General features: G+C 40.7%; 2 protein-coding genes across 2 annotated transcripts in view; one reads left to right on the top strand and one right to left on the bottom strand.

Annotated features, from left to right (window-relative positions):
- Positions 1–25146, bottom strand: part of poc1a (POC1 centriolar protein A) — a 36439-nt gene extending 11293 nt beyond the window's left edge. Inside the window, exons 1-10 of the mRNA XM_035632102.2 lie at positions 24913–25146; positions 22415–22499; positions 22123–22294; positions 21728–21907; positions 21403–21510; positions 20944–21059; positions 19097–19230; positions 15604–15672; positions 15166–15315; positions 1032–1304 (exon numbers count right to left, since the gene is read on the bottom strand). Coding sequence (XP_035487995.2) covers positions 1032–1304; positions 15166–15315; positions 15604–15672; positions 19097–19230; positions 20944–21059; positions 21403–21510; positions 21728–21907; positions 22123–22294; positions 22415–22499; positions 24913–24927 — 1302 coding nt within the window. The 5' untranslated portion in view covers positions 24928–25146. The remainder of the gene's footprint in view (positions 1–1031; positions 1305–15165; positions 15316–15603; positions 15673–19096; positions 19231–20943; positions 21060–21402; positions 21511–21727; positions 21908–22122; positions 22295–22414; positions 22500–24912) is intronic.
- On the top strand, positions 23494–24619 carry b9d2 (B9 domain containing 2). Its single transcript, XM_035632103.2, has one exon. It carries the CDS (start codon positions 23644–23646, stop codon positions 24169–24171), a length of 528 nt encoding a protein of 175 aa, XP_035487996.1. The 5' UTR covers positions 23494–23643; the 3' UTR covers positions 24172–24619.
- Positions 25147–25896: the final 750 nt, after the last annotated feature.

Below are 25896 nucleotides of genomic sequence, written 5' to 3'. Positions count from 1 at the left end.
GTGATTCAACCAGGAATGCCAGTGAGTAAACCAGTGATTACACCAAGTGTAAAATAAACGGGCAATTCTTTCCAGTGTCTGACATAGCTGCATGTTTACAATGAAAACCTTCCATCGTGGACGTGAGAAGACTGAGGCTTTTAATCATCTGCAGAAAGTGTTGAGTTTTACCCACAGGATCTTAACAAAGAGAGGGAACTAAAGAGGAAAGGAGGAAATCAGAGAGGAGTGTAAGGAACACCTCGTATTCGAACTATAATTGTAGATGGGCTGGAAAAATCTAAAATACCAATAATAACGCGGTGCGACCACTGTATTTAACATTTGCAATGTCTTTTAATTGCATATTGGCTGGAGGGAAAAGTTGTTATTGCAATTTTAGTCTCCCAGTGGCGGAGCTGTAAACATTTACTCAACGGGTCTCTTAAGTCATATCGATCACTAATCACAGCTATGAAGCACAAAACAAAAAGAGAATATACATTGATATGAAAAACAGATATTTTAAGATCTTAACTGGTTGCTGTTCTTTTCTTTTTTGGGGGTCAAAAGCAAATTCTTTAGTCCTGCAGGCTCTGGTTTGGTCTGACTTCAAACTGTGGACTGGACATCACTAGTCACAAGAGCACTCACAATGAGAGTAGAGCATAAACAAACAGCCAGCATGGTGTGTGTGTGTGTGTGTGTGTGTGTGTGTGTGTGTGTGTGTGTGTGTGTTTTACATTTTAGAGAGGTAGATGAAATTTAATTTGAGGGACATACAGCAAAGACTTTTTAGAATTTGTATTCAAATGTAGCTTTGGCGAAAAAGCTTCATTTGAAAACAATGTCCCGGGTTACTCAAGATTTTCTAAACACCTCAATATGGACTAAATCAATGGTTATTACCATCTGTAGAGAATTAATTATAACTACAATAACTATGCATTGCTGAAACCATCCCTGGCCTGGCAAAAGGAAGCTTTGATTCTGAACACTGTGAGCGGGAGGCAGAGAAAAAGTACAGTGTACGCTGTTAATCTTCTGCTCACCTGAGTGAGAATATCCAGTTGACCAATGATGTGTTCCAGAGTGCTGGCGAGACCAGGGGGGACCCCTCCATCTGAGGCCCGGGACTGTGCTTGAGCATGTGATGAATGCTGCGGTATACTCTGCGTCTGCGTCTGATGGGTGGAGGAGGAGTTGGGATTTCTGTAGGTGTGGGGCTGTGTTGCTCTTTTGTGGCTGCCACCGCGACTGCCGCCCTGAGAGCGGGCAGCGGTTTGGAAGTCATGTCTGTTAAAATCTTCTGATGGGTCAGATGTCTGGTAAAAAAAAGAGAGAAAGGAGGGTAGAGAGCTGTTAAAAATTCAGATGGCGTGTTGTCATGTACTTGGGAAAAATTGAAGAAGCCGTTGAGAAAGGGGACAGGTATCTGATTAAAATTTGACTTATAGCCAGTAAAAAGGCTATAACCAGGAACTGGTACAGAGCTGAACCTCCAAAGAAAGAACTCGTATCATATGGCTTATCTATTCAATGGAGAAGTTGACATACCAACTAAATCTCAAAGGACATATCCACGGCAAGAACACGAGAAAATGGACCGAATACACAGAAAGTGATGCCAACGATTATCTGGATTATATGAGAATGATTAAGAAAGGACCAATTCACATGCCCTGAAATGCCCCTAGAAATGTTTGTTTGTGTGTATGTAAGAAAATCAGATTGTCTGATGTGTTTCATGTACATGATATAAAGAACATCTCTATTGTACAGAGGTGTGTCATCAACAGAGTTATCTGCTAACACTTTTAAATAAAAGTAAATTAAACTGGAGCAGTTTCATTTAAAAAAAATGTTTTTATAACCTTTAATCTCATGAACAATGTGTCAATGTTTTAGCACACTCCTTGATAACTTCTACAACAGTGGTTGAGAATGGTTCATAGCATCTCAAGAGACAGAAGTTGGAGCTTAAGGAACAGCCCTGACTTGAAAGAAACGTTTTTAAAAGTTTAGACTTCACCAATTAAAATGTAACAAAAAAAACAGATGTGAACTTTTCTACAACTAAAAACACAAGATCAGTCCAAAAGATTACATGGGGGAAAATGGTTATTGCCAGAATTATAAAGACAAATCAATAAATACCATTAAAATTTGCCATTTTGTCAGCAATTGCAGATTGTTAAACATGAAAATAAGAAACATAATTTTCACATTTGAGAACCTGGGCCTGGTTCTGAATTGATTTTAAACCTAATTTTTCATTTTCTTTCCATCAACAGATCAATTGACTTTTCAGCACAATACAAACAAATCACTCTTCTTATAGGACTTAAAATGGAATATATGTTAAGTATATGGAGTCTAAAGAGGGAACATTTTGACTCTGAGAGACACACACACACACACACACACACACACACACACACACACACACACACACACACACACACACACACACACACACACACACACACACACACACACACACACACACACACACACACACACACACACACACACACACACACACACACACACACACACACACACACACACCCAGTCTGCCTGTGTTGTGATTAATTCAATGAGACATAAACACATGAACGCCAGTGACCGCATCTCCCCTTCGCCAATGTCTATATGACTAAAAATGGTATACACAAATCTATAGTTTTTTTCTCATATTTATGTCAGTCAATAAAGACTTCTGTCTAGTTGTAAAGAATGGTGTGCGTGTCAGTGTGTGTCTGTGTTGTGTCTGTCTGTGCATCTGCTCCAAGACAACATTTTTTCTGCATCTCAAGGGGGGAGACAACAACTGTTCTACTCATCACCACACAACAGGAAATCTATTCACACTCAGTGAAACATGTTTAAGGCTGCAGTCAGTGTCAAACTGTGCTGTTCCTGAATGAGGCCGGATGAATGGAGCCGTCAGCTGTCGCCCGGCTCGACACATTTGCCACAGACAGAGGTAAATACGTACTCCCAGCAGTCACAAACATTTTTGTGACGCTTTCCAATTTCAGGCAAAATTAGAAAGTAAACAGAGAAAATACTTTTAATGGAAATACATTTAACTAAATGTGGCATTCAGTGAATGAAACTATAATAATGTGATAAAGATGAGCCATCAGAGAGCGCAGACCTCCGCCAAGGCAATCCCCCATCTATATGCTGTTAAAGCCAAACTTGCAATCCCGTCTCCATATGACCAAGTTTTGAGATATGACACAAAATGGAAAGTTTTGCCTTATATCCCATCCTTGAAAAAAATTATGGATCCGCAAATATAAAGAAAAATTAAACCACCTGTTGCCATGGCCAAGACCTATCTTTGATGACTTTCATGGAAATCCGTCCATAACTTTTGACTTAATCCTGCTAACAAATAAAACATAATCCAACCATCACATAAACTCCCTTGCAGAGGTTTAAAAAAAATGATAGAAATGTGTAAAACTTTAGCCTTTGGATATTGCATGACAGTGACAAAGAATAAAATAATATACACGAGGTTGGTTGTAGGAAGGCAAGCTCTGCCAGAAAGTGCAATATGTGAAAAGGAGATGACAGGGCCAGAATCAATAGCATTCTGGGGAGGAAAAATGGCAGAATTTGAACTCATTGCCCTCAAATACGTTGTCGCCGAGTTGCAGTTGGTTCAATATTGTCTCAGCGCATGGTGCATGCCTAGACTGAGCAAACAGATAAAGTTACTTCTAACTTTCTCCGAGGAGAAAAAGTATCCCACAACTCAGCATGTTTTTTTAAGCAAAAATGCACCCGTGACATTGTGCACGTCAGTGTTTGTGTGGCTGTCATCGACGCCTCAGCTGCGTTACCAGGCAATGAAATCACAGCATTTCCTGGGTATTCTCAGAATGGGTTTTTTTGCACGTTTGCTTGTATGTCTGTGTGCATCTGTACACTGAAGGATATTGCATGTAAAGAAAATAACCTTATTGCTTCCTCTCATATCATCCAACCTTAAATTACAGTAATATAACTAGATGCACCTTTATCCCCTTACACCCTTTATGTTATTTATTTTCCATCAAGTGCATTAATTAAACATTGTGAATGACAGCAGTCTGGACGATTGTAAAACTGAATAGAACAAATAAAACAGGTGTGGAGTTTCAGGTGCAGATGCCCTGATGTTAAACCTGAATGTCCAAAACAACATAAGATGTTTGCATGCAATGTGTGTTCCTTCACTGCCACTGTTCACAACTGAAAATAATACAATAATACACATTTAACAAAACTATGTAATATGGTCTACTGTTAATACAAGACATGTCCTTCACGGTCATCTCTTATGGCAGGGTGAAGGAACCACATGGATCTGTTACGTATCCCTCAGTGACAATCATGGCGACTGTCAAGGAAAGGAAAATAGCGCGGTTTCCGAGAAAAATAGAAAACTACATTTATTTTGGCTGATGTAAAGAGCAAGCCAGTGGGCTTAATTTGGGGGGATGCACTTGGAGTGATGACAAATGCATATGGATAATGTGAACACTGTTTTTGGCAGAGTTTGGATCCCCAACAAGTGGCTTTCACAAGACCACATTCTGACAGAGTTAATGTCATGCAGTCAATTTGTGGTGAGCGAGTTACCAGCTAATGAATTCTTATCAAGAAGGACAATTTCTTTGTTGCCACTGCGGAGCTGCTTGTGCCAGACAAAGCCAAAATCAAAGAAGAGAGCCATTGCTGTCTTTGCAACCCATGCATGGTACTACCAAAGATGAGGATTTGTTTGAGCAAGGTGTTTTGGCAAAATCCAACCATGAGAAGCATCATCATCATCATCACTGCAATCTGACATCAGACGCACCACCAATGATCTGTGTTTCCGCGTGCCATTGCATTTGAGGGATTTGTTTGGTATGTTTTCAATAACTATTTTACGGAAATTGTCCTTGTTAGAAAAAATGTTATCCACCCCTGTTTTACAATGCAAGTTAACTGTTAGTGATTGTTTTCATTGTATGCTTAACAATCAAAGGTGAATTATATAATTATTACTAAACTGTCTTTCAAGCTAGTCATAAAAAAAGTCCTCTTCTCTAGCGGTCATCTGCAGTTAAGCAGTAAAATGGTTTATACAGTAGGGGGTCTAATCTGTCTTATTACATCACATTCTTTGCAATGTGACGATGATGATGTAATGATAATACAATATACTGCTCTGCAAACTTGACACGTTCGGCACCGTTGTAGTGTTACGTGGAGCAAGGGAAAACCCTGATGCGTTTAAGTGTCCATACATGCTCACGCAAACACCACACACTGTAACCACCCTGCTAATGAATCACCTGGAGTGGAAAAACCAACAGTGGAAAATTTCCTGAGGTCCAAATTAAACCCCTTGGTCTGGCACAGCCGGTCGTCAATACACCCTGCACGCTGCATGCAAAACTCTTCATATCCCCACACAGTCACACAGAGATCTCGCTTTAAATGATTTGAGAATTACGCAGGAAAGGGAAGAGAAGGGAATCTTGCATAGAAGAGACAGACACGTGTAAAAGGAAATTTCTTGTAACGTTTCCAACAGCTAATTTATTCCTCAGATTCAGTCTGAGTAGTATAAGAGGGGTGGTTGTAACTCAACCAGATTAATGACAAATTAACAATTTAAAGACAATTCAGAATATCAAGGTGGTATGACTGGTTAAAGTTATGGACACTGAAAACTGAAAAATCTTTCAATGCAATATCTCTCAAAATACAGGCGGAGCAGGGTGATGTGCTAATAGTCGAAGGGCCAACCTCATGTAACAGCAACCATCTGCCAAGAGTAAATGTTTTCCTGAATCCATTTCTGAATTTTTCTAGTTGCAGAGGCACCGTTGTCTATTTGAAATGTAATAGTAGGAAAAGCATAGGTGAAAACAATAAAATGAATGATGGCTGAAGATAATTTTATTGAAGAACACTTCTCTGTAACATGCATAATCTAGCGCACGCATGATTAAATTAATGAGTACTGAAGTAAAACTTGTGACACAATGTATAAGTCAATAGATATCGGTTACTTGGTCATTTGGTTTAATTTTCACTGACAAGTTAGAAAAAAGTAGAACTGGAAGTTCTCCACTAAAAGCAAATGCGTTATTAGTTGAATACAAAGTAGATCACAAATACATGTGTTCAGTTTAATCATTGTAGGACCAATTGTTCTTGGATATTTTTTCCTGAAATCTCTCCCTTTTAAACTCCATTGTGGCATCAGAGGATTTTAATGTACTGTTGCACTCACTCATCCATAGGAAGAAGACAAATACTGTAAGAGTTCATAATGTGGGCTCAGCAGTACAATGTATGTTGTCACCAGCTGTTGCTACTGAACAAACCCAGGCCCTTTAATTGTCTGTTTACGATAAATGTCTATGTTTTACTTTATCCAGGGCCCGCCTTCTCCTTTACATTGTACAGAAAGCATTGTGTGGTTGGTGATAGCAGATCTCGTGGTTCTGTCACAGAGGAAGTATTTTTTGCAATTAATTGTGTATAGCGTAAAAAGCATCTTCCAGGCGAGCAAGACAAGCCAGGGTGAGTGTTTTCATGTCGGTGTCCATATTCAGTGTGTTCCTATTGAACAATAATTCTGGCTTTGATTGCCCAGGGGGTTGGGAAGTGTGTGTGCCATAGTATAACCAAAGGATGTAGACAATCCATTTAACAAATGCTGACATCTTACATAATTACAGAGGAGCAAACATTTTTAGGACAAACTGCCATTATTGCTTTTTGATGAAAGGAGCTTGTTGTGTGACTCGGCTCCAACCTAGGGCTTTGGAGATATTTCAAAACAAGGTTGGGAAACACTGGTTAACACCTTTTATTCATGCTACTTATTCAACTCTCCTCTCTCGTTTTGTTCGCTCACTCTTTCTTCATTCACCCTTCCTAGCTCCTTCCTTTTCACTTCTATCTCCTTTCTTTTGTCTGCCTCCATTTTCTGTCAGTTTCTGACAATTTCTTCTGATCCCCTTCTCTTGCAACGAGTCTTTGGTGCAACAAGGATGAACAGGTGTCTGATAAAAGCTTTAAGATGACTCTTTTCATTATTCTCTTTCTTTTGCCTCCCCATCTTGATTCTTTTCATGGCTCTGTGTGCTCATGTTGCCCGGAACGACACGTGCTCACCCTGTTTTCCCACTTTCACTACCTTTCTCCCTTTTCCTCGCTGATGCTCTTCCGCTCCGCTAGACCATTAGGCTCTCTTTAACTCAATTTTTACCTCGTCTTCCACACTCCCTTGTCACATCCCTTGTCTTTCCCTCTCTTGCTCGCTCTCTATCCACTGCTATCAAACGGATTCAACTCCTGCTGTTAGAACAATACCACCTGCCCTTCCATACCTGCACCTTGAACATGCACACATGCAACCACAAACACTGTATCACAAACTGCAGACTACAGTCTAATGCTCTGAGGTCCTAAATACATCCGTGTCTGGTCTGTTATTTCTCTGCTTCCACTGCTGTTTAGTCTTTAATTAAGGAGGGTGTTGGTAAAATTAAGGTCGCGTATTAGCGCCAGTAAATAAATGAAATAATTGTAAAGGAGATAGAAGTTCATACAGCCACTGCAGTCTCCAAACCCCCTCACCACTCTCCAATCCACATCCTAAAGCTGAGCTGAGCACTGCAGTGGCGTGTGTGTGTGTGTGTATGTGTGTGTGTGTTGAGCTGTGAAGGGATGCCTGCTGCGAGTGTGCAGCTCGTCTGTCTGCACACGTGAGTGGGAGAAAGACCCAGATGTGAAGCTAGAGACAGGAAGGGAGGAGGGCGTTGGGGGGGATGGAGGGATTAAGGCGGATGTGATCAGAGAGAGCTGATCTGCCTGTCAGCAATGGTTGGCACTCACGCACATGTACACACACACACGCCGATGTATCTTTTATAACACAATGAAACGGTGGGAAATAAAGATTTGCTTAGTTCTGTTGAGAACTGAATCGGACTGAACCACACACACACTCTCAGTCTTTAGATAGAGAGATCCCGTTTTAAAGCTGGCTTACTGTGTTTAACAACATGTTCCTGGTACAGTGCCCACCAGTGGCAAATTATTAGGCAGCTTCCAAGTACATTAAAGGATCAGTTCATCAAATTAGCCACTTATGAATCCCCTGTGGATGTGGTTCTGACAGGGCAGCGAACAGGAGTGGCCTTTCTCCTCTGTATGAATAAACACAGCTTGGTCAATTTTTCCTGCTGAAATATATTATACCCAAATACATTATTGTGTAAAAGCGGATGTTTAACATAGTGTATCTTATAAAGAGAAGTATTTTGGTGTTCTCTGTCTACCAACCTGTAAAAAAAAAAAGAAAAGAAAAAATTACAAATAAGTAAAACGCAGATTATTACAAGCAAACAAATACAACATATCCCGTGAGTGTTGGCCACATTAATGCTGTCAAAGCCTCATGCGCGCAGTAGTTGTTGAATGTTGTGGGGAAATATCATGAATTTAGAGGTAATTTGTTGCCGAGTGTTTGTCTAAGCCCACATCAAGCCAAGCACAATCCAAAGTACAACTCAGAATAGCGCATGCCTCCTCCAAGAGCGAACAATTAAATAACTGTCTAGTTCTTATAGTAGAAATATCCAAGAAAAAAAATAAGAGGTCTGATAACCTATATAATTTATTTGTCATAAAACAAAGTTAAAGAAAGTGGATCTGCTCTTTAATCCATATCCACATCTTCCCTGGACACAAGCCCCATCTCTCTACCAAGTTTGGTGGAAAATCGATTAAGTAGAACAACCAACAAACAAACCAACAAACAAACAGACACTGGTGAAAACATAACCTCCTTGGTGGGGGCAATGACTGGTCCAGAAGCCTTCTTGCTCCACTCGAATTATGGAGGGGAGATCATTTATGTGATAGACCAGAATCGCAAAATGCCTTTCACCTAGACTATGTATAAAAATGGACGTAGACTGTGGGTCCGGAAAGTGAAGCCAATGCGAAAGCGCTTGAAACCTGTATTCTCTGGAATGGCCGACAGAAATAATAAATTCTATAGAGGTCAACGAGGAAATAACCCTCCTTCTCACTCAATGTATTAAGTCAGTAAACCGTTTCCTGTTGAGTATCTGGTCTCAGTTGCTAGTTTCAAATCTTCTTCAGTACAGCATGATGGTCATTTTGTAAAGTACGTTCCCATTTGTAGTCAAATAGATTATAAAACATGGGATGCATTAGAGCATGGATACTGTGCGACTGACCGCCAGTAATGTCCAACAGGTGCAGGTCACGGGAGTAGGTGAATGTCCAGTGGACAAGCTCTAGTTAGCCCTACTTTTGCTTAATTGACTTTGATTTGAGTATTTCAGACACATTTTTAGACATTATTTTGAAACAATAAATAATCGGATTACAGGATTCTGCCACAAGGCTTAATCTCGAGGGTGAAAAGAATCATATTCCCTTTTTGCATTTCTCTAATTAGGCAAACAGACTGGTATTTGGTTGCATGGGTGGTGTCCCACAACTCATTTCATGGTTCCTTTTAGCCAAATAACATCCTGTTTACTACACTCTGCCTCTTTGAAAATAAGTCATTTTTAACAGCACATTAGATCTACTTTTCCTTGATTAGACTACCTCTCCCTTCCCCTCTCTGCATAAACTCATAAAACCCTTGAATACTCTTTTCAAGATGAAGAGCTGGTAAGATTTTTCTCTCTGCTTTTTCTCAAGCAACACGTGTGTGAGACATGTGTGGGACTTTATGAGAGATGAAAGGGCCTGCATTAATAATAAATTATGGGTGGATAAATTATACATGAAAAAGAAAATCTAGGAAGCTGGTACTTCCAGGTGCAGCTGCCACCATTATTTTGTCTGCTTCAAGTTGCAGATAATACACAACAACAAGAGGATTAAACAAATGTCAATAGGAACTATCTTAGGTTAATGAGGTTGGGGGGTTTGTGTGTGTGTGTGTGTGTGTGTGTGTGTGTGTGTGTGTGTGTGTGTGTGTGTGTTTGTTTGCGTGTGTGTGTGTGCGCGTGTGTAAAATCTAACTGTCAATAAAAACAGTATTATTGAATCATTATATGAATATTTTCTAGTAGCAGCCAATGTATTTATTGGGTATTAGCGGGAAAGATTTTAACTAGTGTGTGAAGTCAACACCAAAGCTGGATCAATTATTGTTATATCAATCACTTTAAACACGCGTTTTGATGCTTCATTAAAAGCTGAGAGATGCCTGCCACTAAGTAAGAACATTTCATGGTGACAGCAACATTAATGACGTTAAAGTTACACATTGAAACACAACAAACTTAAAAAGGTGGACCAAAAGTTCATAGCTCTGTGTTTCTGTTTACTCAGCCATTATACTACTTTTGATGTATTTCTCTGTAAAAAAAAACCCTTCATCATTATCACCACAGGCATGAGACCAGCCCCTTTAAAAGTCAAACATAAATCCCACCGTTCTGAGCTCCTTCAGAAGCATTGCCCTCCACCCCAAAAAAGATTAATGGCCATGCATTGCCATGGCAACTACACTAACAAAAGGGCTCGCTGACCTGTCAAATATTTAGTTACGTACCACTGCCATAAGTGATAGAAGGAGAAAAATTGGTTATTGTGAATAATTCTGACAAAAGAATTAACACGGCAGGGCTATATCTGACGCTATGTAGATGTTCATAGTACTATGGTGTACTTCAACAGTAGAGCACATAGGTGTAAACAATAATGTGAAATCTGCTGTGGCAATAAAAAATATTTTCATAGGAACAAGGTAACATCTCCGACGTTATTTACATCTTATGTGAGTCTGATCTTCGAGGGCGAGGATGTGGAAGAGCGAGAGTAGCCAGCAGAAACAGAGGAAGATGCATCTGGTTCCAACAGTCTTTCCTGTGCACAAGCAGGAACGCTCCCTGTTGCTGATTTGCTGGAACAGTGTTTTGTTGGTAGGTCCAAGCCACTTTGTCTGTTTCCCTTTTGCAGATCCATAAAATGTCAAATTAAAGGTAAATTATGGTATTAAGGGTTTTGTTTGCACATTATTCTTTTTACCTGTCCGAGTACGTGTGTGGAAATAAAACCTCTTGAGAATTACATTTTATTAATGTAGCCTTGGATATGATCGCAATTTCAACCTCTGACTTGTCTGTTTTTGATCACCATGCACGTATTTGCTCACAACATTGGCTTTCTAGGTGGCTATGGAAGCACCAACAGACTTTGAAATTTAAAGGGCATTGAATTTCTACTCATGAATTTTTAAATTTCAAAGTCTGGTGAGACAGATTTGCTTCCATGGGTGCCTCCTGAAATTTTGAATTCACTATCTGCAACTGCCGAAACATAGACTGTACTAAAATCAAATACATCAAAAACAATAATAAAAAAATATATATGTTCCACTACATAAGAATGTGTCTTGTCAATGCTTAATGAGTGAGAAAAAACACACCTCATGTCCTTATCAAACAGATGTAAAGTGCTATTTTTCCATTTGTACAGAAGCTTCAGGCTGCTGTTAGGGTTCATTAGGGTTTTACAAGAACAGTTGTTCTCAGAAGAAGAGAGTACGTTTCATATATTACATTAATCATCTCTTTCCACATGGTTCAGTTGCCCATTTGATAATCACACTTGAGGCAAGTCTGTAATAAACGTTGTCAAGTGCAAAATCTTTTTACAATACTGTATCACAGCAGAAAGAGAAAAAGACAGAAGAAGACAAAGAGTCACAGAGGGTCTGCGGATGGCATTAAGAAAACAAGGCAGTTTTAGGGAGATGCTGGAAATAATCACCCTCACGTTCAGCAACCAAAAAGTATTTTTGCTACTTAGGGATAGACTGATGAATATCTGCGCTATTAGTTAATTATGAGTCATCATCGTGAGGCTTTTCTGGGTGGATGTAAACTTCTAGCAGTGCAATCAATAACAGAAAGGGGAGACAGAAAATGAGTGCGGTGTGTGTGTGTGTGTGTGTGTGGACCTTGGCTCTGCCCTTGCTGATCTAAGTAAAATTGTATATGTCAGAGCAGTTGAAATCGAAACCTTTCCTTGAGGTTTCCCGGCCAGCCCTGACACCCTGTGTGTGTGTGTGTGTGTGTGTGTGTGTGTGTGTGTGTGTGTGTGTGTGTGTGTGTGTGTGTGTGTGTGTGTGTGTGTGTGTGTGTGTGTGTGTGTGTGTGTGTGTGTGTGTGTGTGTGTGTGTGTGTGCGTGCGCGTGCGAACGTGCTTTTCTATTGTTGTTAAGCTCAGGGTTATGGGCCAAGGAAATTAATTATGTCAATGTGCTCGCAACTTTAGAAAGGTCAACATTTTAGTCTGTACTTGTGCATGTGTGTATATGTGAGACCTGAGGAGGCATTTTAATGTTTAAACTTCAGTAAAGACAGTATGTCTCTCTCTTTCATTTTGGGTTGTTTGGACAGTTGCTTGATTGGTTGGTTGGATGACAATGTCACACCAAGGTCGTGGAAACTGTGATGGCCTTTTGTTCACAATGTTCCATTGTTTCCTATAAATTAATGAATCTCACCAGATCACCACAATTTCAAAATGATCCGAACGTTTATAACACTTCTCCTTGTTACATAGAAGTTCTCAGTTTTGCAACGTTGCTTCACTATAGAGCTGTGTGCAGCTCTTTGTCTTCCTGCCGTGCTCTCTCTCTCTCTCTCTCTCATCAAAACATTGATTAGGTTTTTACTGCTTTACACTGCATTTGACGTGCACGTTGCCGTGACAAGCATATAGTTGGCACACCAGCCCTCACTGTGCTACAAGTGCACATTTTATGCCAAGTTAGGACTACAGCGACTAAATTGTCAGATCGCTGTGAGTTTATACTACACGACATAGATGATACCTTATTTCAGATCTCACCCCATTCTGCTCTGTGATTGTATGCAGTTGTCGCTGATTCGTGTAGACATGTAGCTTCCTAGAAATCTAGTTGGAGGCAGCGAAGTGTCAACTAGCCTTTCTATTTGCATAGAGTTCACATACAGCGATTGACAACTGCCGATTGACGCAGATTTGGCTCCGATCTGGGACTTTTGTCGGCTGCGGTGAGTCCCAAAATTTGTTAGCCAGTGGACAATCAGGCTGTGTGCCAGTTCACAAGAAAACCACCCCAATCTTACCCCAATACTAGCTAGCTATGGTTGCCGTAAGAGAATGTAGTCAGGCCCGTCTAAATCTGGCATTGGATTCACCTCGGAGACAGACAAGGTACTGGTAACTAGGTTTTATGACGCTCTCAGCCTTGTGTCAAAAGTGGACACATTTTCTTCTTCATCCTATGTTTTTGAAACTGTATGATTCATTCAAACATGTGTTCTTATTTGTAAAGTTATGTTTTCAATGGATCCACAGAGTTGTTTGGCAACATATTAACTACTCTTTATTCTTGGACACATTTACAAAGCAGTCAGTGCAAGTAGAGACTCCTACTGAAAAATAGAGAAGGATGTTTGATTCAATTACTGCCATGAAACTGGAGGAGATGCTGCCACAAAATGGGCTTTAAAGTCTGCAAGGCTCCATTTCCATCTGAATATTTTTTTAAGTATAACTGACTGTGGCATTTATTAACCTACATACTATTATCCAAACCTCTTAGTTGTCAAATTTGATAAAAACAGTATGATTAAGGAAAGTGCAGTGTCACGTGTACTACAATGACAGTAGGAATAATAGCATTAACATGTTATTAAGTTACAAATGCCTGAAAAAAGACTGATTTAGTGAGATTGTGAAATTAAATTAATCAATAAGTTAACATAACCATATGCTATTTTGGAATTGCCAAATGAGGAGTAAATAGTAAAGAGCATTTAATGAATAGAGTTTTTAACGACATATAACCTTTTGGCTTTTCAGTGACACATAATTCATAAGGGCAAAATATCACAGTAAGTTGTAGCTTAACATTTATATTATTTGACTGCTCTCAATCACACTTGTACTGTGTGTTTTAATTTTGTATACAGATGATATATACTGTATATCAAAGTGTAGTTGTGGTAATAAAATAGTTTTGGTTTTTTTTGCCCTGCATGTGAGATAGGAGTGTCGCTTTGGGCTACGCTCCCGACTTCAAAGGAGGGATATGCATGGAGGAAATAAACCAGCCACCCAGGCCGCATGAAATACTGAGGGGCATCTGTGCATGTGTATGTGTCTCTTTATGTTTATTTTTGAGCTATTTGGCACACAGGCATGCAAATTTGTGTGCATACTGGTTTCAATTAGTCCTTGTTTGTGCAAATGTGAGCACTGACATGCATGCATACAGTAATCTGTGTGTGTACATTTACGTGTACATATTAATTAGACGAAACAACAAGGTGAGCTCTAAGACTATCAAAATCAATGCGGTCCATTACCTTCAAACGATTTTTGTTTTTATTGTAGACAATCATATTGAGGTGCCTGGCCGAAATGGGTTTCAGAACTGCTACATTTATGGAAGTTAAAATTGGCTAAAATTGGGTAAATGAACTAAAATACGGGGCATCCTGTTAGCTTTATTATTGAAGGCTGACTTATGGTCTGCACTTCGTTACTGACATGAAAAGTGCCACAAATAGTGATGCAACAAATGAAAAAATTTCAGTCCTAGGCTTCATAGTGAAGTGGATCTGAAGCAGTTGAAAGTCACAGAAACAGACAGAGACTGATGTTGAAAAGGCAAGGGGGAAGGGGTTTCTGACCATCCGTTCTAACAGAGTACAAATCATGAGTAAGAGGTGAACAACATCCTCCTGTCTGTGCTGTATTTTCACTGCCAAAATATCCAATGAAGCACAAAGTACAAAAAATATATATTTTTAAATCTACTGAAATATGATAATTCTGCTCTAGAAAAGTCAAAGTCAGAGAAGCCTCTTTTTTACTTTAGCAAACAATCATACATTTGGTTTATACTGTATGTGTGGAAAGATCAAGTCAAATATTGTGCATGAAGGTAACTCAGGAAAATGGTAATGTGACAATAAAAGGGCTCGGCATGTTAGGGAAATATGTGACTGGTGTGCGATATCTGGGATAAAAAACTTTTTGGGATGCATGAAATGCAACATCTAAATGGGACATCAAATTAGATCTGCTCTCAGGTCACTGTGTTTGTCTCCAGCTGTCTGAACTAACCTGGCTGCGGAGCACAGACTGGTGTATGTCAAAGGGCAGGTGAGTCGTGGAGCTGGGTGGTGGTGCCGGAACGCTGGAGGTGGTTTTATGTTTCCTGACGCCGCCATCACCGCAGTCGCTGCCGTCAAAGTTGCTCTTCCACACCATTACCTGTTGAGTGAATATATGCTGTTGCTTATTATGAAATCATACAGTCAAATGACTAACAATCTTATAAACAAAAAATGAAATGTGCTGAATAAATAGTTCAAATTTCATTTATTATATGTATTTGATCAATTGTGAATATATACACTATCAGTATATACACTATCAGTCGGAGGAAAGGCTATGATGTGGAAATGTGGCTACCAAGACACAAGCAGGCCGATTCTTCTGGTTCTATGTAGTCCAATGTTTTAGGATCAGTTAGGGGGGAAACAAAGTCAAAGTCATAACCTGTTCATCTGAGCCTCCAGATGCGAAGTACTCTCCTGTCCTGGAGAAGGCCACAGAGGTCACTGGACCCTGGGGAGAGGGAGAGAGAAACAGAGAGGTGGAAAATGGTGGTGATAAATCAATGGAATTACATGACAGTTCTGTGTTAGCTTTCTTACAAACACAAGCATCTAGGAACGCTAAGCTGCAGATTGTTTTTTTCAAGTTGAAAAGAACAGCAATGGCATTGTTCCTATGAAATATTGAATTGCTATTTTTTTTTCTTCAAATAACCAATGAGTTGATTGATAGATTCATCAATCAGCATCTAATATAACACCTGCTCGACTGTTAAAGTCATTTTCAAGGATAAATGACAAACAATATCCAGCTCCAGCAACCTAATAGCAGGTATCGACTGCTTGTCTTTGTCTTAAGTGATACTGATCTGAATATATTTGGAGTTTGTTGTCGGACAAAGCATGCAACTTAAAAACATCACCTTGACCTTTAGAGAATTGTTTTCTAGAATGATCTGTTTTTGACATTCAAAATGAATCGATTACCTCTGCAACTCTAAAAAAATAAAAAATTAACAATCTCTGTTAAAGTGTTGCTGTCTGTGTTGAATCCAGTCCATTCGTTAATTCTCGAGGCCTACACGGTGACCTTGACTAATATGAATTGCTCTGTGCTCTGTATGCTCTGTACCAGGGCAATCCATAACAGAGAGCAGAGACTCAGGTGAGGTGAGGTCACATCTGGAGATGTCAGGAGTTTGGCATGCTGTGTGCATGTGGTTGAATTTGCGCGCTTGGACCTCCAGCATAGACAGGATCCAGCTTTAAAAACTCGGAAATCATACTTTCTCTCGGTTTATACTTTTCTCTCCAGCTCACAGTACAGACGGGGGTCAACAGCTCCAGCCGGAGCACTCCGACTGTGTTCAAAGAGAAGATGAAGGAGAGAGCAAACAAAACGAGGGGAGAGAAACGGACAGGGACACTGCTGTAGGAAAAAAAAAAGGAGCCGTGTCCTGTGGCTGGCACCCAGACAGGCTGGTTTGGGTGAGGAATGGTTTCCCAGAAGCACCTGAGAGAAGCAGACAGTGTCACTATGGCAACGCGCCGGCATGACAGACAGCATGTTCTGTCTGTGCTCTGACTAATGCCAGGCTGGCAATCGCACGCACGCACGCACGCACGCACACACACACACACACACACACACACACACACACACACACACACACACACACACACACACACACACACACACACACACACACACACACACACACACACACACACACACACACACACACACACACACACACACACACACACACACACACACACACACACACACACACACACACACACACACACACACACAGTCTGACAGGATGATGAACCTATGTGGCAGACTTTTAAACATGTGACTGACAAAAACAAATACAAGTTTGTCCTAGTTTTGCTTTGTTGACTGTTATGTTAAGTTGAAGGCACTTTGTAACCATGATTAGAGAATAAGTGCTATAAAAATAAAGTTTTATTATTTCTCCTTAATTCAAACAAAAGTGTTCCTTGGAAAATAAAGACACCTCAACCTACATTGCCCCTGACGGCTGTGCTAACAGAAAACATGTGTGTGAAAAAGTGTGTTATATGAGTGTGTGTGTGAATGGGTGAACGTGAATTCTATTGTAAAGTGCTTTGGGCGGTTGACTAGAAAAGTGCTATATAAATACATTTACCATACCTACGGATCAAACTGTTCATATCCACATTTTCTTCTTCTACTTTATCTTTATCTGTGCATTTCAGTGCATTTTTGACATGTTACCACCACCAACCTTCAAACAAGTAAGTAAGCCATTTGCATTGACTGTGTATGACGTCAACCGCTTGCCCCACATGTGTAATTAGTGCATGAGACAGAAACGGGGCCGACTCTGAAAAAAACAAAACATTGCCCTATAGTACTTCTAAATTTTCTGCATAAATGAAGTTATAGCTATTTGTAGCTATTTTTTATCTCCCACCCTTTAACCACATTCAAGCAGGAGCACATTAAAGTGTGGATAATGCTGTAGCATCTCTTCCATCTCGAGCTCAAGTGTAGTTATGTATTCAGTTGACTTGAAAAGTTAAGTTTTTGGTGAAAAAAAGATCCCGATCAAACCGTGAAATTAGTTGTTAGACAGAAAAAATCTAAATCTAAATGAACACGATTCTACCAAGACAGACAGGTAAGGTCCACCTGAGATAAGGTAAACAACACATTTGTCAGATCCAACAGCAAAACACTCCCCCAGAGACCTTGTGTGTTTTCATATGTTACATGCACCTAAGTCTTCACACACGCACACAAACTCAAATACACATACACATACACATAAACCCACATACCCACACCGAACAGATGGGGGTCTCTTCCATCTCTAGCTATGCGACTGGAGAGACAATTAACACCCTGTGTGCTCGCAGCACCAACAGATTGGCGGAGTCACCACTTGGCCAAAAACAGAAACAGACACGGTGCAGGAGATGACAAATTTGGAGGTGTGAAGAGAGGAGGGGAAAAGAGCTTTTTTTTTTGTAAATCTGACAAAAAATCTTGGCAAACGGCTGGAGAGAAGGTGGCAGGTGACACCGACACCAAAGACTGAACAAGACCGAGAGACAGGCAACATGTACAGAGGGATAAATAAACAGATGGACCACATGTGGTACTGGCAAGCTGCCGATTTCCACAACTAGCCAGCGAGACAGTTCATCAGCTGTTCAAACAAAGTGATACAGTCAGCGAGCTGCCCAGACAATTAGTACCGTGGGCCAACATTTACATCAGATGAGGGAGAAAAGGAGGAGGTCGGTGCCAATATACAAGGAAAGGGACGAAAAATGACGGTGGGAACAATAAAACACCTCGGGAGCACATGAGGACAGAACGATAGGTGTGTTGAAGTTGGGAGGAAAAGGATGGGACGGAAACAGAGAGGAGGATGAAGAGGAGGAGAGGATCCAGAGGAACAGAGGCAGAAAAACAGTTCTCCTTCCTTCCAACAACCCTGAGATGAGTCATCATGAGTGGGCTGCCCGCTCGCCTGGCTAGTACTAAAATACACCATGTACAAAAAAGGCATCATATGCACACAGTCACACACATACACACCTCAGAGAATCAAACAGGCACAAAGGAGATGTCAAACACATTCATAACACGCTTAACTGTCCACACACACACACACACACACACACACACACACACACACACACACACACACACACACACACACACACACACACACACACACACACACACACACACACACACACACACACACACACACACACACACACACACACACACACACACACACGTAGAGAAAAGCAGACGTCACATATAGGGCTGCAACTAATGAGTTTTTTCATTATCTATTAATCTGTCGATTTTTTTCTCTCGAATATCATAAAATGGTGTTTGCGTGTGTGTGTGTTGCTGAGTCTACCTGGTGTCCATGCAGTGTGTACAGTAGCTTCCCCTCTACAAGGTCCAGTATCTTCAAGGTGGAATCGCTGGACGCAGTGATGAGGAAATTACCAGCTGAGTGGAAAGACAAGCTGTTCACCACACCGCTGTGGACTGAAAAACACACACGCACACACACAGTTTATAACTGACTGATTTGAAGTGTATCCTATATCCAATTTCAGACAAAAAAGTCTTATACAATCACATTTTCTACCACGAATACCAGGATCAATGATTACGACTTGGGCTGCATCTAATGATGTTGTCATCATTGATTAATCTACCAATCATTTTCTCAGTTAACAGGTTTGGTCCTGTATGAAAGACAACTCTTATTGGGATAATACTGCCGCAGCATTTTGAGACAAAGTATTACAAATCACAAATATCAGATAAAACATTATGAAAATACATTGCGGGTCACATCTAACCTGGAGTAATGCGAGACTTTATTGACCCAAGCAGAGTAATTTGTTTTTCTTATCCGCTCTTAACAGGAAATCTGGGGACCACTTATATCCAGCACCTCAGGCACTGAGGAAAAAAGAAGTAGAGGGCTTTGCTCAAGGACAATGCAGCAGGCAAGATAATTCCCTTGATCCCACTGCTACACATCCTGCAGCCCCAGTGCTGTGTAACTACAGGACGGCTTACCATCAGGTTAACATCAGCAATTATCATTACATTAACTATAGCAGCCTGTAGCAAGTAATCAAAAATCTCCCAGACTTGAAGTTATTACATTGTGTGGTGAGCTGCATCTTGATAGAGACATAATGAGCACAGCAGGAGACATTCGACAAGTGAAATGGTCCCTCTGCTGGCTGCTGCATGCTATGACAGACATGAGACACTCAGTATCTAAGGGGGTTAGTCTCTGATACTGCTTAGGTTCATGCAAGGACACAAAGCAAGGTAAAAAAAAAAAAAAAAATAGCCCAATAAACACAGCTACGAGCTTAGATTAACACTGTATCATGCAGACAATTCATACATGACTCCTTGCAAATTTAAGTATCTAAAGGCTTTGCTCATCTGAAGGTTAAAGAATTACATTAAACACATTTACTTGCCATTATTGTGATTGCTAATAAATCCGATGGGTATCTAACAGTAACCAAACTGCATGTTATCCACAATTAAACACTTCAGGGTGGTTAAGAAGATAATTAGCATGTGAAGTGCAGGACAGTGTGGATGAGGAGAGCGGAGGGAGAAACTCTTATCTTCTTGCTCAATCTCCTCAGACAGATGTGATTATCCATTATTAGATCTCACAGCTCAAATCCATTTAAAAGAGCTGATTAGAACAATCAGACCAAGTAGCAGATTAACAAAAAAGGCATCAATATTTACATTATTGAATATGCAAGACACTGTGGATTGATTGTTAACCAGTTTAAATCATGAGCTGTGAAGTTTAATTTTCTCTTGTTGTAAACAAATGGGATGATGGGAGTGGTTGGCCAGATTTGGACTGTTTGCCATATAAGACCTTCCAATGATATCGGGAAAAGCTTTACTGTGATACTGATCCAGCATATAACAGTCTGTAATAGTGTTGTTAAAATGTGAAACTTTCTTTATCACATTAGGTAAAAGGCATCGGGATTGGCTAAACTGGGAGCCTTGAAGCAAAAAAAAATGCAGCAATAATTGTCTTCAAGGCCATTTGGTTTTTTATATACATTAAAGCAATAATAACTTTGATGAATCAAAGCTTCAAATATGCAGCAATTGGGTTCAAATGGTGGTGTTGCAGTAGCAAATGACTTTGACGCAAACTACAAACTACCTTTTACATGGTTCTCGAGGGGTCTTTACCTTGATAGTGTTGTAGCATCTTGTGGGATCTGATGTCCCACACCTTAACAGAGTTGTCAGTACTGGCTGCAGCAATGCAAGTTCCACTGGGATGGAAGTCCACATGGTTTGCGTAACTTGGGAGAAACAAAGCATGAGAATCAATGTAGTGAGGCATTTTATCAAGCTTTCACAGATCTAAAATGTATTATTCTTCCAGCATCTTAATTCAACAAACATAATCCCTTTGTTCTAAAATATAAATGGGAAAACCACCAGTATAGAAAATTTTGACTTGGAGTATTTTTGCAAAAATGAATTAAATATCAAAAACAGTCTACATTTAAGGCATCTATCTGATGTCCTACACCTAAAAACAATAACTACAATGAAATCATCTAAAATGATCTTATTCCTGACTATCCACACCACAAACTTTACATTACCTACACAACACTATAAAACCTATAAAGTGCTCACCCAGCATGTTCATAGAAAGAATGAATACACTCTCTGCTGTTCTTGTCCCACAGCTTTATTGTCTTGTCATCACTGGACGACACAATCATACGATCGTCTGGAGAAAACCTGCAATGAATATTTTGGAAGATCAAAAAAATGGTCTTACGCCAAGAATCAGGCTACAATTTTACCAAAGACATGTGTCACTGAAAGATGTAAAACAATTTAGAACCGTATAGAATATTTGTGAATTTAAAATAGAATAAGTCAAACTATCTGCAGCAGTAATCAATATCTAATTAGTGTATGTGTATCTATATGTGTACGTGTATGTGCATCGTACTTAGCACAGCGGATCCAGTTGATGTGTTGGTTCAGAGAAAAAAGGAACTTTTGCCTGTGGACCGTCCACACTTTAATGGTCTTGTCGTCAGAGGCTGTGACCAGAGTCTGTCCATCACCGGAGAAGTTAACGCTGCGCACGGTAGCCGTGTGCGCCCTGAACACTGTTGAATCAGCTTTCCTGTACAAGCAAACACAAACACCAAAACAACATTAAAGTTTAAGACAACAATCACAAGCAGTGAGTGTTCTGCAACATGTACCTCCCTCCGTACGGACACGAAACCATCTCGTTGTATTGCTTTTATGTGTCAGATTAATTCTGCTTTGTTGTAGCTTTCTAACTCATGACTGAGAAACTTTCACACAAAAAAAAGAAATTAAGAAAAAACTTACCTGTTGGGGACCCAAAGACGTACAGTCTTGTCTCTGGAGGCGGAGGCCACCAAGTGGCCAGAGGGAGAAAACTGAACAGAAGTGACAGCATCTTTGTGTCCATCAAAGCGATACGCTCGCATCTGAGGTTTCATATTCCAGATCATCACACAGGAGTCCATGGATCCTGTGGCTGGTGAAGCAGGAGGCACGAGTGAGTGAAGTCAACACAAAAAGCACAGCATTACAGAGAACAAAATAAAAAAGACAACAGCAATGATGATGCCACAGTCAGAAAAAAAAACGCAGTTACCAATCTGCTTCATGCTGCAGCTGAAGTCCACGCTAGTCACAGTGTCCCTGTGACCCTTGAAATGTCTCTCTAGGGTTGGATCGGACTACATGGAAAGAGAGACATAGAGACTGTTTGCAGTTGTGATGTTATTACAAAATAAGATAGTTACTTTTAAAACACCCTCATTAGTTTTTACACATAAAACTTTGTGGGTATGTGTTGTGATTGACAGTAGTAACAACCTCATATTTGGATTGATAGCTAAAAACTGATGGAATATAATATGAGTCTGTACAGTCACCTATACTGTTTTTCGATACAGCTTCTCAGCATGTACTGCTGTTCTAAATACGATACTGAGCTACATATAGTATGCAGGCAAAACTATTTAGATACCTGAACCAAGTATGTGTTCACCCTAAAATAACTAATAACATAAAAAACACATTTTACATGTAAGTACATAGACCAGGTAAGGCTTTAGATTTTTTTCAAGTTGATTAAATATAAAGTAAAAGTGCATTAACATTTGAAGGAAGGCCCATTTGTATGTTCTCTATTTGCTGCATTGTTTGCTATTAGGAATTAAAAATTATGTATAATTTGCCCAAACGTTTGCATTCAAAATGTATTATGCATTTTCTTCTACGGCTTGAAGATAGAACTACAGCCGTAGGGGGGCGCTGTTTCGCAGTGTACTTGTAGATCTAAAGACTCCAACAAAGGCCGTTTAAACGACACCAACAAACTGACACTTATTTAGTGGCTAGTTGAGAAACTGAAGTCTTTGTTTCATTGAGAGGAACATGTAGAGGTGTCCTGTTTGTCTCCAGCACGGAGGTGTAGTTTTGTAAAAGATACCAAACAAGGAAACACGTTAAAAACAGAGTAAAGGCCCTGTAGTTTGTCTGTCAGGCACAATTTCCTAATGTAAGCCACAGTAAACAAACAATATGTTGTTTTGTTTGATTTATGAATTTTGTTTGGGGCGGACACAAAATTAGTGTTGCACAAATTGGGCTTCAGTGATGCCAGAACCTCCTCTAAAATGCAGTGTGTACAGTCGGACCGGAAGTCCTGCCTGAAAGGCGAAATTCCGGGCATAATGTCACACACCCTCACTGAGGCTGAGTTACCAAGGCGACGTGAGCCGTAGTCGGCTGTCGTGCTAATCACAGCTAGCGGCTAAACCCGGAGAAAGAGGATTTCTGTCGCCGCGTGTTTTTGTGTAAGCGCGCGTTGCTGACATGGCTGAGCTGCACATTATCGGCCACATCGTCGGGGCGAGTGGTTTCCCGCAGAACAGCCTATTCTGCAAGTGGGGAGTTCACACGGGCGGAGCATGGCGGCTTCTGTCCGGGCTGAAGGAGGGTCAGACCCAGGTGGACATCCCTCAGACCGGGGACGTGGCGTACTGGAGTCACCCGATCGACTTGCACTACGCCACCAAGGGGATCCAGGGCTGGCCGAAGCTTCACCTCCAGGTGTGGCACCAGGACTCTTTCGGCCGCTGCCAGCTGTACGGATACGGCTACTGCCACGTCCCGTCGAGCCCCGGACACCACCGGATAAGCTGTGCGACCTGGAGGCCGCTCGGCTCCTGGCAGGAGCAGCTAGCGCAAACGTTTGTCGGCGGCGGACCGCAGCTGCGCAGCCCGGACCTCATATACAGCGGCGCGGATAGATACAGACTGCACACCGAAGCCATGGGCACCGTGGACCTGGAGCTCGGCGTCATCATGAGACACTTTGACAAATACGGCGTCGAAAGTTAACCGTGAAATGACAAAGGACTCCGGGGGGAATTTGTGATGGCATGTTGTGTGTAGACAGAGGGGCTCGCTTGTTTGTAATAAAGTTTTCTACTCTTTTTTTTTTCTAAAATGGTGTTGTGATTTTTATAGAGTAAGTATATGTAAATAGAAAAAGACGTTCGACGTCATTTCCGGGGAAAACAAAGAAATAGATGAAGACATACAAACCAGGTTAGAATGGCAATGGAAGAACTGCCAAAAAAAAAATGAATTGCCAAATGAAAATCAGATACATATATTAGTCAATTTTCTTTTTTTCTCCTGTTTCTACCTTCTCAGATATGAGACGATATCGATCAGCAGCTTTATAATAACTTGTTCAGCTGACCCTAGGGTGATTGACCCCAGGGAACACCTGTACACACTTTGGACGTTTAATATACATATTAATAAATACACTTAATGAATACGTATGGCATGATTACCCTTTACTGCATGAAATACCTATATTTCAATGACAGATCCCCTCTACCTCACCACAGACATAATTCTAAAATAATCTGTACTCAGGCCACATACAACAAGGTGCTATTAGGTTCATTTATAATTTAGGTAAATAATGCTAAAGAGAAAGCTCACACATATCGAGAAATATTCATTTATTGCTACGAATCTTCTGTTTCCCCCCACCCGGCCTTGAAGAAGTCAGTGTGATAACCGCTACGAGTAACAAACGAACTTCAGCCCCGCAGCCACACTCACCATCGCAGAACTCATCCTTCCTGATACCGGCGACAAACACACGGTGTGAGAGGCTGGTGTGTTTTCCCCCTTTACCGTGTTACCGGTGTTTAACGGTGGTCTACTACGGTATCACGGCGGCTGTGAGTAACGCCACCGTCCTGTTTCGTCCACCGGTGCGGCTAACGTTAGCTTGCCACTAGCCGTTAGCCGCTGACAACAACAAACTTTTGGTTTACGCGCCGCGACAGGGCGCTGAGCGGCCCTCGGACTTCCTTAAAGGGGAAGGTGCACCGTGGGGACGTTTAATGTCGACGAAACAATCCGCTTCACACACACAGCATTGAACAAAAAGCGATGCACAAAATTGCTACTCAGTCGCAAAAAACAGGTTGATTGAATCAATGAATCAATCTGGTTAATCGATTGAAGTTTCCCGTATTGGACGTTTTAATAATTTAGTGACGCACCGTCACCGCCAGGTGTCAGGAGTGCGCCAATAGAAATCTCTCCGTGTTGAAAACATAACACTGCTATTTAGATACAGTAAGCTAATATTGTGAATGCATGATCATTTATTTTTACTGGTACTGATACTTGATCTGAGTACTTCTTCCACAACTGCTATTCGCCCATGCTCTGCTGAAAGATTCGATTTCTACAGGGCTTGGAAAGAGTCAAGTAAAACTACATACACAAAAAATGATCAATAATCAATCTTACAGGCCTTTTCCTGCTGTACAGATTTCATGTCGCATATAGCCAACAGTTCGTACCGCAAACACCGCACTCTTCCTAATCCCATGTTTGTGTGGTATGACAGACTGCTGTGGCCTATTATGCTGTTTTCGTGTTATTTTCACACTAGTCATGCCTTATTATTTAGGATATGGATGGGGTATGTTAACAGAAACAACCCGCACCTCGTAACAATTTAGAAAATGGAAGGCCTTCAAGCTGATGTTGTTATCCAAAGGAATTTACAAAACCATACCAAACTGGTTC

Source organism: Scophthalmus maximus, chromosome 6, assembly GCF_022379125.1.
Source record: "Scophthalmus maximus strain ysfricsl-2021 chromosome 6, ASM2237912v1, whole genome shotgun sequence".
In the NCBI taxonomy this organism is placed as follows: domain Eukaryota; kingdom Metazoa; phylum Chordata; class Actinopteri; order Pleuronectiformes; family Scophthalmidae; genus Scophthalmus; species Scophthalmus maximus.
Note: the sequence above shows the minus strand (reverse complement) of the source record. Positions and strands in the feature narration are given on the sequence as shown.